Source organism: Sceloporus occidentalis, unplaced genomic scaffold, assembly GCF_023333645.1.
Source record: "Sceloporus occidentalis isolate IW3139 unplaced genomic scaffold, rSceOcc1.0.p SCAF_50, whole genome shotgun sequence".
NCBI lineage: Eukaryota > Metazoa > Chordata > Lepidosauria > Squamata > Phrynosomatidae > Sceloporus > Sceloporus occidentalis.
The window spans coordinates 6,333,486-6,350,779 of NW_028317030.1; the positions used below are offsets into that span (position 1 = coordinate 6,333,486).

General features: G+C 43.8%; 2 protein-coding genes across 2 annotated transcripts in view; both read right to left on the reverse strand.

Moving 5' to 3' along the window:
- LOC149288785 (chloride channel protein 1-like) overlaps nt 1–5,835 on the reverse strand; it is a 47,804-nt gene extending 41,969 nt beyond the window's left edge. Inside the window, exon 1 of the mRNA XM_089491464.1 lies at nt 5,779–5,835. Coding sequence (XP_089347590.1) covers nt 5,779–5,835 — 57 coding nt within the window. The remainder of the gene's footprint in view (nt 1–5,778) is intronic.
- Nucleotides 5,836–6,181: 346 nt separating this feature from the next.
- On the reverse strand, nt 6,182–16,500 carry LOC149288786 (caspase-2-like). The gene is made up of 10 exons (XM_089491466.1): nt 16,400–16,500; nt 12,022–12,166; nt 11,205–11,375; nt 9,079–9,207; nt 8,651–8,824; nt 8,269–8,397; nt 8,013–8,103; nt 7,158–7,304; nt 6,937–7,046; nt 6,182–6,310 (listed from the first exon to the last, which is right to left on the reverse strand). The coding sequence occupies exons 1-10, from the start codon at nt 16,498–16,500 to the stop codon at nt 6,182–6,184; spliced, it is 1,326 nt and encodes a 441-aa protein (XP_089347592.1).
- Between the last annotated feature and the right edge of the window lie 794 nt (nt 16,501–17,294).

Below are 17,294 nucleotides of genomic sequence, written 5' to 3' on the forward strand. Positions count from 1 at the left end.
TATAGCCCCAAGAGCCCCGATAATGTGTATAGAAACAGCCGGGAATGGTAGTGGGTGGTTGGTTGTGTTGTAGGAGTGGCGGCCCGTCGGGTGCAATCTGGGAACGCGGTAATGTATAGAAGTGATTTACTGTCTGTATAAGCGCAGCAACTAACACAATAAATCATCCTCTTAAGAAAGTTAGATAACGACTGTGATAATAGTGAATATCCGGCCCCCATCACTCCCAACCGACCTCCTGAAAAAGGGGAACAGAGATGCCAGAGATTTACAGGCTGTCATTTTACTGTCCGGCCTCAAGAAAGCAGATAAAACACATTGCGTTAGATAAAGGTGGGAAGCCCATCAGCAATGGCTCAATAAACGATCAGAATATATATATATATACACACACACACACACACACACACACACACACATACAAACATAATACACACACACACACACACACATACATACAAACATAATACACACACACACACACACACATACATACACACACATACAAACATAATACACACACACACACACACACATACATACAAACATAATACACACACACACACATACATACAAACATAATACACACACACACACACACACATACAAACATAATACACACACACACACACACACATACATACAAACATAATACACACACACACACATACATACAAACATAATACACACACACACACACACACATACATACACACACATACAAACATAATACACACACACACACACACACATACATACAAACATAATACACACACACACACATACATACAAACATAATACACACACACACACACACATACAAACATAATACACACACACACACATACATACAAACATAATACACACACACACACATACATACAAACATAATACACACACACACATACAAACATAATACACACACACACACACACACACACATACATACAAACATAATACACACACACACACATACATACAAACATAATACACACACACACACACACACATACAAACATAATACACACATATATGCTTCCATTCAAAGGTTTGGGATCACTCAGCTGTTTTCATGGAAAACAAGGACATAATTACAGAGTTTTCTAAACATCAATTAGACTTTTAAACTTAAACTCGGATCAGCGAACACAACGTGCCATTGGAATACAGGAGTGATGGGAGTGATAAAGGGCCATTGGAATACAGGAGTGATGGGAGTGATAAAGGGCCATTGGAGCACAGGAGTGATGGGAGTGATAAAGGGCCATTGGAACCCAGGAGTGATGGGAGTGATAAAGGGCCATTGGAACACAGGAGTGATGGGAGTGATAAAGGGCCATTGGGGCACAGGAGTGATGGGAGTGATAAAGGGCCATTGGAACACAGGAGTGATGGGAGTGATAAAGGGCCATTGGAACCCAGGAGTGATGGGAGTGATAAAGGGCCTCTGTACGCCTATGAAGAGATTCCATTAAAAGTCAGCCATTTCCAGCTACAATAGTCATTTATAGCATTAACCCCATCTGTGCTGGATTTCTGATCCATTTCATGTTATTTTAAATGGTTTTCTTTTCAAAGTGATCTACCTTTGAAGGTAGTGGAAATGTATCAAAGTCTGGAGTTTCTCTTATTTGAAGGGCCAGTTTGAGGGTGTTGAGGGACAGCCCTCAACACCCCCACTATAGAAGAATGTATATTAAAGTAGTCTGTGAGTATATTAATATGGGGGGTTATATTACTGTATACAGCGCTGGGGGTTATATTACTGTATACAGCGCTGAGGGTTATATTACTGTATACAGCACTGGGGGTTATTACTGTATACAGCGCTGGGGGTTATATTACTGTATACAGCGCTGGGGGTTATTACTGTATACAGCGCTGGGGGATATATTACTGTATACAGCGCTGGGGGTTATTACTGTATACAGCGCTGGGGGTTATTACTGTATACAGCGCTGGGGGTTATATTACTGTATACAGTGCTGGGGGTTATATTACTGTATACAGCGCTGGGGGTTATATTACTGTATACAGCGCTGTGGGGTTATATTACTGTATACAGTGCTGGGGGTTATATTACTGTATACAGCGCTGGGGGTTATTACTGTATACAGCGCTGGGGGTTATATTACTGTATACAGTGCTGGGGGTTATATTACTGTATACAGCGCTGGGGGTTATATTACTGTATACAGCGCTGTGGGGATTATTACTGTATACAGCGCTGTGGGGTTATATTACTGTATACAGTGCTGGGGGTTATATTACTGTATACAGCACTTAAAGGTTCTGCATTGGATATTTGTTGGATATTTGGACGCGCTGCTCTTATCGTATCTCAGCATCTAAATGACAAACAATGCAATTCAAATAACACTAAAAAGACCACAAGAAGAAATTGCGTAAAGGGCTGCGTTGGCCCCCGGGCCGTTACGTTCCTCACTCCTGCTTTAAATAGCTTCTCTTTTTTTAAGCCTCAAACTAATTATCCCCAAACCTGTAAACGCTGCCGGATGACAGAGGCGACGTATGAAATGATTCTGTAACCCTGTGATAATTCCAGGAACTAATTACTGTCACCGAGTCAGTCCATCAAACCGAGAGAAGAGCGAGAAATCAATAATAATCGCGAATATGAAGAAGCGCGCGGTGCCAGGCGTCCTCCTCGTAGGATTACTAGACGCGCTTCTGTCTCACAGATAGGACCCCGGCGTCATTATTATTATTATTTTTTTTATTAGAATAAAACAAATGATAACAGGAGGATTTTATAAAATGACTAATTATCTATTATATCATATTGAAAATGGAGTCTTTAGAAAAACTTCGAGTCGTTTCAGCTCCTCCATTTTCTATACATGACGAAGGGCCAACCCCGCTGGGCTTTTTGGTGCTGGAAGAGCTTGGCCGGCCTTGTAGGTTTCTTCATTCTTCTTTCATTTTGAATTATACATTATACAGGGCCAGCTCAGCCCTTCACGCTAGAGGACTACCTCCCCCCCCGCATCGCCAATTCAAAATGAAAAGTGGTTTAAATTAAAGAGTGAGTTAAAACAACCACCCTCCTTTTAGTGAATAAATCCCAGAAGCTGTAACTTTTGGGGACCTCTGGCGTTTGTTCTCTGGGGTTCCAAAAATCTTACGCAACTATATCTATTTGTACGCTGGCCTAACAAAAGGGTAACATTCAACCGACGTCATCAAGTGGCCCAACAGATTTAATATTATTATTAATATTATTTTTGTTTTTTATAGCGCCATCAAATTCCGCAGCGCTGTACAGGATATAACAATTATATATATATATATATATATATACACACACACACACGAGGTAATAACTGCAGGCTATTGTGAATCTTTCCATAATGTAAATGGGATGGATGTAATATCCTTAAAAGCACAAATACCCTGTTTGTATTTATTTATACATACTTTTTTGGGAGGGGGGGTGCAGGGACACTATATAATTTACCTTGGAATAAACCGCTTTGTTCCCTCTTCTGGCAGGCGAAGAGTTGAGATTTTTTTTAAATCCTAGATTTAGTCTTGAACGGTAACACTGCTTAGTAAATAAAGCCCTGCCAGATCCTTGGCTCTGCCTACACATGATTATTTCATGAGCTGCTTGCTGTCTTAACGCGTTCCGGACAGCGGCAGCGGACGGGGCTACAGGGACCCCTGCCGGGAGCAAGGAAAATAAAACAATGATATTAATTGCTGATGGAAATGCAGGCAAACAAATTCACAGCCAATTAATAAAAGGTTTTTCTCACGTTGTTACAAAGTAATCAATCTTTAATCAATCACGCGGACAGAAAGCAGGAAGAGCCAAGGGGAAGAGCGCCGCTCTATACGCTTGGATCTAAAAACAGAGTCAGACCCATTCTCTCTAGTCTACCCGCTTATTGTTATGGGAAAAAAAAAAGGTTAATCAGTCCTTGGTCTCGTCTTTGATGTTCTAGTCCTCTTCGTTTAACTTTTTTAGGAATTTTGGGTTGACGAGCAGCAACCGTTAAAAAAAAAAATATATTTACTTCCACCTGGTGATTTTTTTATATATACATTTTTGTTTTCTTGAAATTTTTTTTTTTTTTGTCTGCCTCTCACCAGACAAAATAAAAATTATTTTATGACACCTTATTTTGGGTGCCTATAAATATATATTTTTTTATTTAATATGGAGAAAGCTTATTGCTATTAAAAAATAATAATAATAATACTAATAACTGTGATTGGTTGGTGTTGCAGTTCCAATTAACCAACTTTGTTATGAATTTTAAAGGGAAATCCTTGGAAAAAGTTTCTTTAAGAAAAAAGGTCCAAGGTGACCCTGTAAAACTAAAGGATGAGTTTAGCTAAAACATTTAACTTTTTTCTTCTACCAGGGATTGGTTAAACCGTGTGCAGTAATTCTGAAAAACATTCATTAATTAATTACTTTGCTAATGAGGGCATCCTGGATTCAGACTCTATGTTTTTGGCAATGTATTTTTTTCCCCAATTTTTAAAAATGTTGACCTTTTGTAAAATTAAAAAAAGTTAGGAAGAAGGCATTTTTTGTGTTTGTTTAAATCATTGCAACCCAGTTTACAGAACAAAAAAAGTCAGAAAACGTAAAAACTCCACTCCAAATGATGTTTTGTGCTTCGGCGGGAACCGTAACATACCGACATAACCGCACAGCTTTTATCTCGTATGGTTTTACAATAAAATGTTTATTTACTGAATTTATATATATAAAAAGAAGCCCATTTTATATATAATACACTTTGCAATTTTATAACGGAGCGACTGGCAGGGAAACGTTGGAACGTGGCAGTGACTCGGGACGCACACACACCTGAGATAGATTGATAGAATTGTTCAGAACAAAAGGAGACATGAAAAAGATTTGAGACAATTAAACAAAATTGATAAAACGAGACAGAAAATATTCAAAAAATAAAGTCTCACGCTTCTGGGACTACAGAAAATACACCGGGAATTTGGCATTTTTCATTAACGGACTCTCATTATCATATTTAAAAAAAATACAATAATTGTAACACAACATACTTATTCTTACAAGCATGTTGTTTTTTTTTACACTTCATTAATTAGCATAAAATTCTCGTAGATGCTGTGCTAACCTCTGTATCAAAATATATGGAAATAGCAACATAATCCACAGTGCTGTACAGTTAAGGAATGTTACCAGCCGGACAAAATCCATTGTTCATTGTGCAGGATGACGCCTCCGGGAATAGGGGCTCCCGCGGACCAAGTTGCTGGACCATTAATATCCTCTGACTTTTCTGACCGTCTAATTTTAGATGATGGCCTCTTGTTCTAACATTTCTCCTCCTTTGAAATACTCTTTACCCCCATGTTAAATCCCTTTAAATATTTCATATAAATTCTTTGTTGGCGGGGCAGCATGGGGTACTCACGTGTCCCGTTAAGGAGATCCGTGGTGATGGACACTTGCCTGAACCTTTCCTCCGTCCCGTTCTCCTCATCTTCCAACAGCCTTCCTCACCTTTATAACCCCGGCTAGCGCCGTCTTAACCCTCTTTGCTCTCAACTAGTCTTCTTTTAATCTCCCATCTATCCTTTTTTACCACCATGACACTCAATCTCCCTTTCAAAGGGCCAACGGGGCATGGCTTCTTGATTAGTCCTTCAGTGCAACAAGCTGTGTCCTTTCCTCTTTCTATAACCCGTTTTTCAAGTTGTTTTCTGCCCTCTTCTCCATCTTTCTATCATTTATCTTTTTTCTAACGGATACCGCACTTCGGGGGACGTGCTCTTCACCAGCAACCCCAGCTGCCGGCACCAGCCATCCCTCATCGTGCTCGTTGATAGCAAATGAAGGCTATGGAGATCTGGGCTCATATAGTTATTGGTATCTGCCCCCCCTCATCAATCCTACAAACCAGTCCCGGCCCACGAAACCCCCCCCAGAGGTCGGTCATCAGCCACGCCGGGCTCAGGCTTCCTCTCACGGAGCAACCCTTTGGGATGGTGAACTGTTTGGATCAGTTCTTAGAATACTATACAAGTTTGTAGAAAAAAACATGAGGAAATAAGACAAACAAGTGGAAGACAAATAGACGTCTACAAAAATAAAGCACTCTTCATTTTCCAAAAAGCATTTAAGAGCCGGTTCGTCGCTTGGGCAGTTTTAAGTGCTTCCCTAGGGCTGGAGGCCTGGGAACAGATAGAGCTTGCGACAGAGCGTGCTGCAATACTCAGACATCTCTTTACAGCGATGGTATTCGGTGCCAGGAGCGTGGCCCTCGCGTTCCTTAATCAGAGCGTTCACCTACGGGACAGACCAGACAGACAGACAGTCAACACGAGGGACGCAGCAAATCATTATCCTCCTAAAGACATTGTTACAAAGCAGCAACTTCAGGTATATTTAACTTAAGGCAAAAGGCCACATCATAACACTAAATCAGACACTAGGAGGCAATTCTGGAAATAGACATTTATTTTTTTAATTATTATTAATGGGGAGGGGATTTATTAGCAGAGAAAGGTTTCTAAAGATCACGTGGCTGCCGGCAGCGACAACCTCCAGGTCCCCACGTAAAGGAGATCTTTTCCATTAGCACTAAATAAAACTCTCTCATTGATACACATCGCAATACCCAGTAAGGAATAATATTTGGACTCTTAGGTCAGGTGTTTATTCTCTGCCTCAAATTTTCATCAAGAAAGGTCTTTAAACCAGTCAGCTAACGTCTCAGAGCCGGCATATGGCACAAATTTTCAAGAATCTAAATTAATTGTCCAACTACTTACTTTATAGCCAAATAGAATAATAAATCATAAAATACTATAATTATAAAATGAATGCCCATAAACACTTTTTAAAAGCCATCAGGAAAGATGGAGGAAAAATAAAATCCATTGTTACTAAAGAACGATCCCCAATACGCCTACCTTCACCAACATGTCAGCCACATGGGTGTCCTTAGCATGCTGAGAGAAGACGGACATAAGCGCCTCTACAAACCACGATCCGCGTTTCGTATTCCGCATGGAAACTGTACCTGATTTACAAAGACACAGCAAATATACATTTAAAAAAAAAACAGGATGGAAACGTAACACATATTAAGAGACTACATGGAGCCAGCAGGGACCGCTATAAATTCTCTCACCTCGGAGACAGGCGTAGGCGCAGATCATGTCCGACTGTGTCGGTAGTTTAACCTTCATGAGCTCCTTCCTAGCATCCATCTCCTCGCAGCCTGGAGAGGACGACTGCTCCCTGCCATCACGCTGATCAACTCCTCTGTCTGTCTCCTCTAAAGCAGATAACAAAAAGAAAAAAAAGCATTCAGATGGCAGACACTATTGTCCAAAAGTTTGGGGTCACTCATGGAAAACAAGGACATTTCTAGCTGTAACATAATTGTAAAAGGGGTTTTCTAACCATCAATTAGACTTAAACTTGGATCAGCGAACACAACGTGCCATTGGAACCCAGGAGTGATGGGAGTGATAAAGGGCCATCGGAACACAGGAGTGATGGGAGTGATAAAGGGCCAATGGCACACAGGAGTGATAGAGCCTCTGTACGCCTTTGAAGAGAATCCATTACAAACCAGTAATTAAGAATGCCTCCACCAATTTGCATGCAGTAAAACGCAAAAATATATATTTTTGTTTAAATAACTTCCTAAATTCATTGTTGGTTATATTTGTGCGTAACTGTAGCTGTTTTCTAAACTAAAATATAAAAGATGTGTGCGCAGCTCCTATACATATATTTTCTATGTTGTTTTGTCTATTATAATTCTTTTGTCTGTATATTAAACCTAGTTGCTGTTTTTACTACTCATTTTCCTTTACAGATTTATTACTAAACCTCTTGCACGGCAGCTGTCAGAGCAGTATATATATATATATATATATATATATATATATATATATATATATATATATATATATATATATATATATATATATATATATATAAATATATAATATGTATTCGTATTTGCGGGACTCACCTCCTCGGCAGGCCTGAATAAAAAACATTTTAGGCTTGTTCTGTAATTGTGGGCAGTGAGCGTTGTCAAGCATGGAAAACACCTCCTTCAGCTATTGGGAAAGGAAATAAAGTGAATTAGTAAATTTCACAAAAAAAAAAATAAAAAATAAGAAAAAGAAAAGGCCTGGAGGTCATACCCGCTGCCAGGTTTAATACCCTCCGTACAATAACACAATATCGCGCCTGCACCCAGCAGGTTTAAGAGACTGATTTACCTGAACGAGGCGGCCGTCAGCACCGTACACCGCTCCGTCAACCCCATGAGAGAGAATGGCGACTACGCAAGAGTCGAGTCTGGCATGCTCCGACCGTCTGGAGAACTTGGTCAGCTCGCAGCGCATCTCCTGCAGCGGAATACAGAGTACAGCTAGAGAAGATAACACTATAGAGAGAGTCCGCTTCTACACACAAAGAGGAGACAGAACACAACCTAGGGATTTTACATTGTTATAGAGATACGTGAAAGACTCTGCCGTTGAAAATGTCGTATTCTGGGGATTCTGGTGCTATTCTGTTTCGATATCAAACTGACTCTTACTGCGGCAATCCTTTCATGCGGTTTGTGTTCTGATATAGTGAGGTTTTCAATGTGTTTACCTGAGCTTTAAGGTTTTGATGGACACTGACTTCATAACACAGGAGTGTAAATAGCTGCTTCAAAGACGCAGTGTCCACTTCACCCCCTTTACGAGAATCCAGGTCCGGCGTGTAGAAATCAACATTATTGATGATAATGGCGAGACCACGCGGGCAGGAGGTAAGGTTGTAAGCCTTAAAAGTAAGGAAACGTAGCATTACATATAGAAATACAGGGATTACGTTATTATTAATAATAAATAACACAACAAATTATATGCACTACGCAATACTAAAAAAATACTTTATACCTAGACATTCCAATATACTAACACTGCTTCGTGCATTACACAGACCTAATGATTAGTATATAGATGTCTGCAATCACTAAAGGAACATTAACCATTTCACGTCCATGAACGTTGTTGGAAAGGGATGGAATAACTTACCTCTTGGTAGTGGGACATGTAAAACTCAACACTGCAATAAGGCACCATGACTGGGCCATCGCCATCGTCAATACTATCTTCTGAGGATTGGGGGGGGGGCGGCTCTGTTAGACAACTGCACCGAGGATTCTGGGGGGGGGGGGGGGGGGGACAAAGGCAAACTATGTTAATCACCCAAACGTAGAGCACATATACGGTGGTTACGATAAAATAAGCGCATCCCACCGGGACAGGTAACTTTTTATTTTATTTTTTTATTTGTGATCCCTATTCAAAGTGACGGACGCAGAGCCGGCCTTAAGTGTTCTGGCGTCCCCTTCTCGCTACCCCCCTCCCTTCACCCCTACCCCTCCCCGCTACCCCCCTCCCCTCTACCCCTTCTCGCTATCCCCCTCCCCTCCTTCTCGCTATCCCCCTCCCCTCTACCCCTTCTCGCTATCCCCCTCCCCTCCTTCTCGCTATCCCCCTCCCCTCCTTCTCGCTATCCCCCTCCCCTCCTTCTCGCTATCCCCCTCCCCTCCTTCTCGCTATCCCCCTCCCCTCCTTCTCGCTATCCCCCTCCCCTCTACCCCTTCTCGCTATCCCCCTCCCCTCTACCCCTTCTCGCTATCCCCCTCCCCTCTACCCCTTCTCGCTACCCCCCTCCCCTCTACCCCTTCTCGCTACCCCCCTCCCCTCTACCCCTTCTCGCTATCCCCCTCCCCTCTACCCCTTCTCGCTATCCCCCTCCCCTCTACCCCTTCTCGCTATCCCCCTCCCCTCTACCCCTTCTCGCTATCCCCCTCCCCTCTACCCCTTCTCGCTATCCCCCTCCCCTCTACCCCTTCTCGCTATCCCCCTCCCCTCTACCCCTTCTCGCTATCCCCCTCCCCTCTACCCCTTCTCGCTATCCCCCTCCCCTCTACCCCTTCTCGCTATCCCCCTCCCCTCTACCCCTTCTCGCTATCCCCCTCCCCTCTACCCCTTCTCGCTATCCCCCTCCCCTCTACCCCTTCTCGCTATCCCCCTCCCCTCTACCCCTTCTCGCTATCCCCCTCCCCTCTACCCCTTCTCGCTATCCCCCTCCCCTCTACCCCTTTTTATTTATTTTTTTATTTGTGATCCCTATTCAAAGTGACGGGCGCAGAGCCGGCCTTAAGTGTTCTGGCGTCCCCTTCTCGCTACCCCCCCCTCTGCCCCTTCTCGCTCCCCTCCCTCTGCCCCTTCTCGCTATCCCCCCCTCACCCCAGGACTCCTACAGCCAGCGCATTTTGCACTACGGCATTTAACTACGGGCAGCGATGGGCATGCTTACTGGGGGCGAGCGCTGGTTTATTATAGCAGAAGCAAGATGGAGTCCCAAAAATCCCTAGAAAGCTGCAGCTTCCTCCTTCATATTGACTTAACGGTTAGAAGGTACGAGAAATCGGCCCTTCGTGCGGTGCTACCTCGCCAAAGTTTTATATTAATAATTCATAGTTTAGGCATCAAATTTCTTATCTCAACGGATTAGCGAAAACCTCTGTGTGTGTAAAACAGAATCAGAATTTCGTTAAGGCTGTGGCGCATCCCCTCGCTGATAAACTCGGCCCGAAACGACTGGCGGAAGTGAAATATTTGAAATTACATCAGTGAATATCGAAAGAATTTCACCATAAGGTGGCTAAGTCTCTCACCTGGCCAAAGCATTCTTCTGGTGCCGGTCTCCTGCACGGGGGGTGGAAATGTCTTCTTCTAGAAAAAGAAGAGCCAATAATATAAAAATATAATAATTTTTATATGAGTGCAGGTTCCTGCGCTTTTCCGTAATATCTCTAAAGACTAATTGGCAGAAAATGGTAGGTCCCAGAGCCATCTTCATTCTTACTCTATATTATGCTACAGAAAGGCTCCCCAGAGATCAATATAAGATAGTACAAAACTTTAGGTACAAAAGGCACACTTTTAGGAACCTTAATTAGCATTACCCTATGGTTTGGCCAGCCCTGACATAAAGCAGGTTACAGGCAAAGTTGAACCAAAATGTTAAACACCAAGGCCATGTACATCTTGGTGAGAAATTGACAGGCGGGTAACTGCAATCTATCGCATGTTAGTAAATAAGGTCCCGTTGTAACCCGACTAGTCCAAAGCGTACATAAACCCACCTGTGGTGTGGCAAACACATCTACGTCCATTAGTTGCTCTTCTAACTGGTCGGCTAGGTGTTCTTGCTCTGTATCTCGCAGAGCTTTGCAAAACACTTGGAACGCCTGGGGACCTCTTTTGGGAAGCAGGTCAAGTAATGCGATGTTCTGATCGTACTGGATCGACTCAGCCTGGAATACACATAAAAATGACAGGTTTAAAGCAGTAGACGGGGTTAATATTATAAATGACTATTGTAGCTGGAAACAGTTGATTTTTTATGGAAATCGCTTCATAGGCGTACAGAGGCCCCTTATCACTCCCATCACTCCTGTGTTCCAACGGCCCTTTATCACTGCCGTGTTCCAATGGCCCTTTATCACTCCCATCACTCCTGTGTTCCAATGGCCCTTTATCACTCCCATCACTCCTGTGTTCCAATGGCCCTTTATCACTCCCATCACTCCTGTGTCCCAATGGCCCTTTATCACTCCCATCACTCCTGTGTCCCAATGGCCCTTTATTACTCCCATCACTCCTGTGTCCCAATGGCCCTTTATCACTCCCATCACTCCTGTGTCCCAATGGCACGTTGAGTTCGCTGATCCACGTTTAAGTTCAAAAGTCTAATTGATGGTTAGAGAACCCTTTTGCAATTATGTTACAGTCAGAAATGTCCTTTTAAGTCCGCACCGTCTATCTTTAGGTAGGACAAGAAGATATAACACTACCTATAACAGGACGGGTCGCTCAGCTGGGAATCCTAAAGGGAACCAACCCCAGGCAGCTGCCGCACCGCGGGGTACGAGTTACGTCGCCGGCGTCTGTCATACTCACGGCTATCTTGTCGTACATGTATTCTGTCAAAATCCCTTCTGACATCAGATGCTGCAGCAGCTCTTTGGGCACCATTTCTTTTAACAGAAGGAGCCTCTTCCTTATCAGAGCCTTTCTATGGTAATCCTTCATGCCTCCCGCCATCCTGCCGAGGAGGAACAAATCATTAGAAACGAGTAGGCAGGCTTTATTTTACACCAATGGGAAAATAAGGTAAAAAAAAAATAAATGTATATTGCTGTAACCAAAAATTAACGTTTAATTATCATAAATTGGGTCTGCTATAGGGGATGACGCTACAGGGGTGACATTTAAAGGGACAGGCGACAAGCTGCCACTAACTTTTTTTTACGGTTACAAACCTTTATCATAGAACTATAGAAGACATCCGGCCGCCAGGCGAGCACCAAGCACATCCACAACCATCTTCCGAGCCACAACACACTTAGCGGCGAGCACTTTGCACAAGAACAACAACACAATCTTTACACTAACACTTTATAATATATATAGTCATACGTTTCTGCGATGGACTCGTGTTTATAGTGTAAAGTGGCAAGCGTGGTCTAATCTCCGTAGCAACAAACGAAACATTCCAGCACATTAACATCCAAAAGCATAAATCTATGGTTTTTACGATGAAAAATGCAAACGTAGAATTCGCCGGCAGGTCGGCCCCATCCGGTTTTTCCTGCTGTAAAGACTCAAACCCCTTGATCTCGGATTTGGGATTCATACACCTATCCCATGCATGTTTAAACTCCTCCACTGTGCTAACATCTACCACCCTATCAATAAAGTATACACATATACACACACGCTGGTATTTATGCTCCAAAAACACTAGATTTATAGTAGTGGGGGAAATAGTTTTTGTTGTTGATCTGGTTAACAAATTCTTTTACAGGATATCAAAAGTTTCAGCCAAACAACAAAAGCAGATGTTTAATGTGTGTGTGGGGGGGTTTGTGTTATAACAACTGCGAGTAAACGAGGAAGTGGTGAACACAATAAAAAGCAGGGAGGGAGAGAGAAGAGAGAGAGGGAGGGAGAGAGATGAGAGGGAGGGAGATGAGAGAACACAAGTGAAAGCAGATAACTTTATACAGATGCTTCCTCTCTCTACCGGCACCATAAAATTATTAACCGTTTGTGGACTTCTGCGGCAAAACCAGAAGCGTCGTGGTGACGTACCTGCGCTAATGGGCACTCCAGCTTCCACGCGCTCTCTAATGTACACAACAACCGCATGTCCCCTTTAACTATTTCATTTTTTTCCCCCTTAGGGTTCAGCAGAATCACCCCAGTGCATTTGCCAGCGCTCACAGTAACATAGAAAGCGATGGCAGATAAGAAGCCTTTGGCCCGTCCAGTCTGCCCAACCTCTGAGTACTTTCCTTAGTACCCGGCCTTATCCTATATCTAGCTTAAATGTCCTCACTGTATGAACATCTACCACTTCTGCTGGAAGGCTATTCCATGTGTCCACCACCCTTTCGGTAAAGTAATATTTCCTGATGTTACCTTTAAACCTTTGCTCCTCTAGCTTTAGACTGTGTCCTCTTGTCGTGGTAGTGTTCCTCTCTTCCTTTATCTTGTTGATTCCCTTTCAGTATTTAAATGTTTCTATCTTATCCCGGTCTGTCACATCTTTCTTCCAGGCTGTGTGTGTGTAATATATATATTTATTTTTTTCTATACTTGCCGCAGCTCTGACCATTTTTCCAGTTTACTTAAATCATTTGCCATTTGGCTTCTCCCTCCAGGAACATCAACATCAGCAAGAAGACATCCCTTTCCATCAAGACCTTCTGCAATATCACTAATAAAAATATTAAGGAGAACGAGTCCAAGTAGAGACCTCCGAGGTACCCCACTGTAGTCGCCCATCTCCTCCCTGCAGCTAATTTCCAATCCTCTGGGCCAACTCCCGTTACCAATGATTCGTTAAATAAATCCGGTAGCAGTTTTACTCGTACCCCACCGAGCTCGGGGTGAATCCCATCAGCCTCGTCCGCTTAGAAACATAGAAAGTGACGGCAGATAAGAACCAGTAGGCCCATCCAGTGTGCCCAACCTCTGAGTACTTTCCTTTAGTAATTGCCCTTATCCTATATTTAGCTTGGCCTTATGCCTATGCCATGCTTGCTTAAATGACTTTACTGTATTAACATCTACCACTCCTGCTGGAAGGCTATTCCATGCATCCACTACCCTTTCCGTAAAGTAATATTTTCTGATGTTACCATTAAATCTTTGCCCCTCTAGTTTATGCCTATGTCCTCTTGTTGTGGTAGTATTTCTCCTTTTAAATAAACTCTCTTCCTTTACCTTGTTGATTCCCTTTAAGTATTTAAATGCTTCTATCATATCCCCCCTGTCACGTATTTTTTCCAGGCTATAAAGGGTTAAGATCCTTTAACCTGTCCTGGTAGGGTTCACTTATTTGTCTTCAGACCCCTGAAGTAGATCCTCCGCCTCGATAAACCCACCCGCAACAAATGACAGAAAAAGGCGAGACCTTTATCCTCTTCTACACACCTGCCTTTTTTCGTTTGTTTTACTTTCCTTTTCGCATTTTTATATCTATATCTTGCCCCTTTCTGCCTAATCTTACAGATCTTCCTCGCTTTGGGTATTTTTGTATTTACGAAATTTTTCTCACAATTTTGGTCACTTCAGAGGAGTACCACAGGTGCCGAGGAGCCCTGGCGCGTGCATGCGCAAAAAAACCACTCCCATTCGATTTTGATGGGATTGCTTCCCTGCCGCTGACCGACGCTAAAAACCCGACTGTGGAGGGGCGGCACCGGTGCTTACAAAATACGCTAAACGCAAAAGAGGTTCTTGTTTCTCTGGATGACGGGGACTTGATGACAACTTCAGTTCCCGAAGAGGACGGAGCTTTGCAATGAAAGAGTTAATTAGTCACCTCTTTGCTAACGGTCTGTGTACAGAGGCATGGGGAGGAGGGTGTATGTGTGCGTGCTTGCATGTATGCGAGCATGGGTTCGGAGGAATTTTTCATTTTACTTTTGGTCCATTTGTTTGGTGACAATCAATTTTGTTTCCTACCCTCTTGGTTGGGGCAAAATTCAGGGGGGGGGGCTTTTTCCATTCAGAAACAAAATTCGTCACAATTCACTTGCTCAAGAGCGCCTGCGTAATTCTGGCTTCTTGGAGGACTTCCTCAAGAAGGGCGCGGAGACAGCCTCTCCCCCGCTCCTCCAATCGAAGCGCGGAGAAGAGGGCGAAGAAAGAAGGCACGGGGAGAAGCGGACGAAAAAAGAAGAACAATAAGATGCAATAATCTGAGCTGTAGAAAAGGAGACATGGACACTGAATCGATCGCCAACGACAGGAGGCAGGCATTGAGAGCGTAATTAAAAGCGACTGAAAAAGCAACAACATGGAAACAAAATTCGGACCCCTTTGCGTCGAAGGAATCCCTCCTCGTTTTTCGGACATTTGTACAAATTTCCAAAATTTGGTTACATTTTAAATTTGTTTGGGAACATGAAAATAAATCGCTTTGTACACATAACACAAGTAACGCGTTGGAACCATTTTAATGCCGCGACCAGGGTCGGCGTCATTTAAAGGGACACCCCGGCCGTCATACGCACTTTAACACGAGTGGCAGCTGCGAATCCATGGGGCGCTTTTATGAACAAAACGCAACAACTGCCCCACAACCTGACGGTCCGGTTGCACACAATCATCACAGACCCCCCTCCCCCATGTGTAGTACTACACATACAAGAACACGAACGGCACACGCAAACCACATACACATGAAGGGGGTTCGGACCAGGGGCTGTGGAGCTGCACACCGGCTAGCGGTAACCAGCTCTTACACACAGGACAGTGTGATGTCACACGGGACTGTGTCACTACGCCAAATTCAGGAAGCTGTGCTGTCACACAGAGGTGAATGTGTTTTGTGCTGTCATTGCACACAGTTCCTGATTTTGTGGCACACAGTGGTAGGAGTGGTATTTTCACAGAGGTTGTTGTGTTATCACACACAGGTGTATCCCATCACACACATAGAGCATCCATCCACACTGTGTCACCTGGGATGACCAGTACAAGGGCTGGCACTCACGTGACGTCATGCATTAACACATTTAATGCGGGAGACCTGCAGACCACGTGTGATGCAATTAGAAGCCCTCAGAGACCCCCTCACGTCACTCACCTGGCGATCCAGCCGCTGGCAATGAAACCTGAGGAAACCACGCCCCGAAGTCACGTGATGCTATAAAACAAAACAAAGCAGCCTGGGCTGGAACCCTGCGCAGTCCGGCAGGGGGTCACATTGAAACGGAGGCTGGGTCGCAGGGGGCACCAGGTTAGCAGCCTGCAGCCTCCTCACACCCCGACACCTGGGGCCACGAACACCTTGCGCTCCCTGGGAGCCTCGCCGTACTGAGGGCGCATGCGCACGAGGCCAGCGGCGTCCCTGCCCACCGACATCACGTGGACAGAGTTTCGCGGGCTTTGTGCTTATTGGCCAATGCATGTTGGCATCCTCTCGCTGAGGTGAAGGCGCACAGAATTGTGGGTTCTGCGTAGGTTTTGCGGCAGTAGCCTGGTTACCTGCAGCGCGATAACCCCACAGAAGAAAGTGACCGGTTGTAGCGACACAAAGCGGTATAAATCCCGATAATTAGCCTTAGGAACAGGACGTTATACCGTAACAATATAAATGATTAATGGGAACAGGTGTAATCGCTTTGAAGTCTCAAAGTGTTTCGAATAATAATTCAGTTCATTAAAATGTATGAAATCCTCACAACGGAAGTGTACGAGACACAGCCCAGTAATCACAACGCTCATACCACCGGGCAAAAAGGGCAGCTGTCCTGGACCCCAGCCTCTTCAGTGCCCCTTAAACGGTTGCCACTTCCTCCTCTAAATGTCTTTCGATGACTTTGCTGACTGGTGGTGTACGCAAGGAAGCTTGCAGGAAGATACTCCCCTCCTCCCTATGTTAAGTGGTTTGCCCTATGGGCGCTTCCTGTGCTGGGGTGTAGCGTCACAAGGGGGGGGGGTGCGCGCCATTTGTAATGCACATTGTATGTTCAGATGAGGGCAGTATACGGTATTTAATATTATTGTGCTTCATACGTTTCTGAATTTATGGTTATTGTTTAATATAGCGCTATCATATAACGTAGCGCTGTACAATGGGCAAATAGTACATAACATGGACTTCAGGAACAATAGATGAGGAGGGCCCTGATCCCAGGAGCTTACAATCGTGAAGG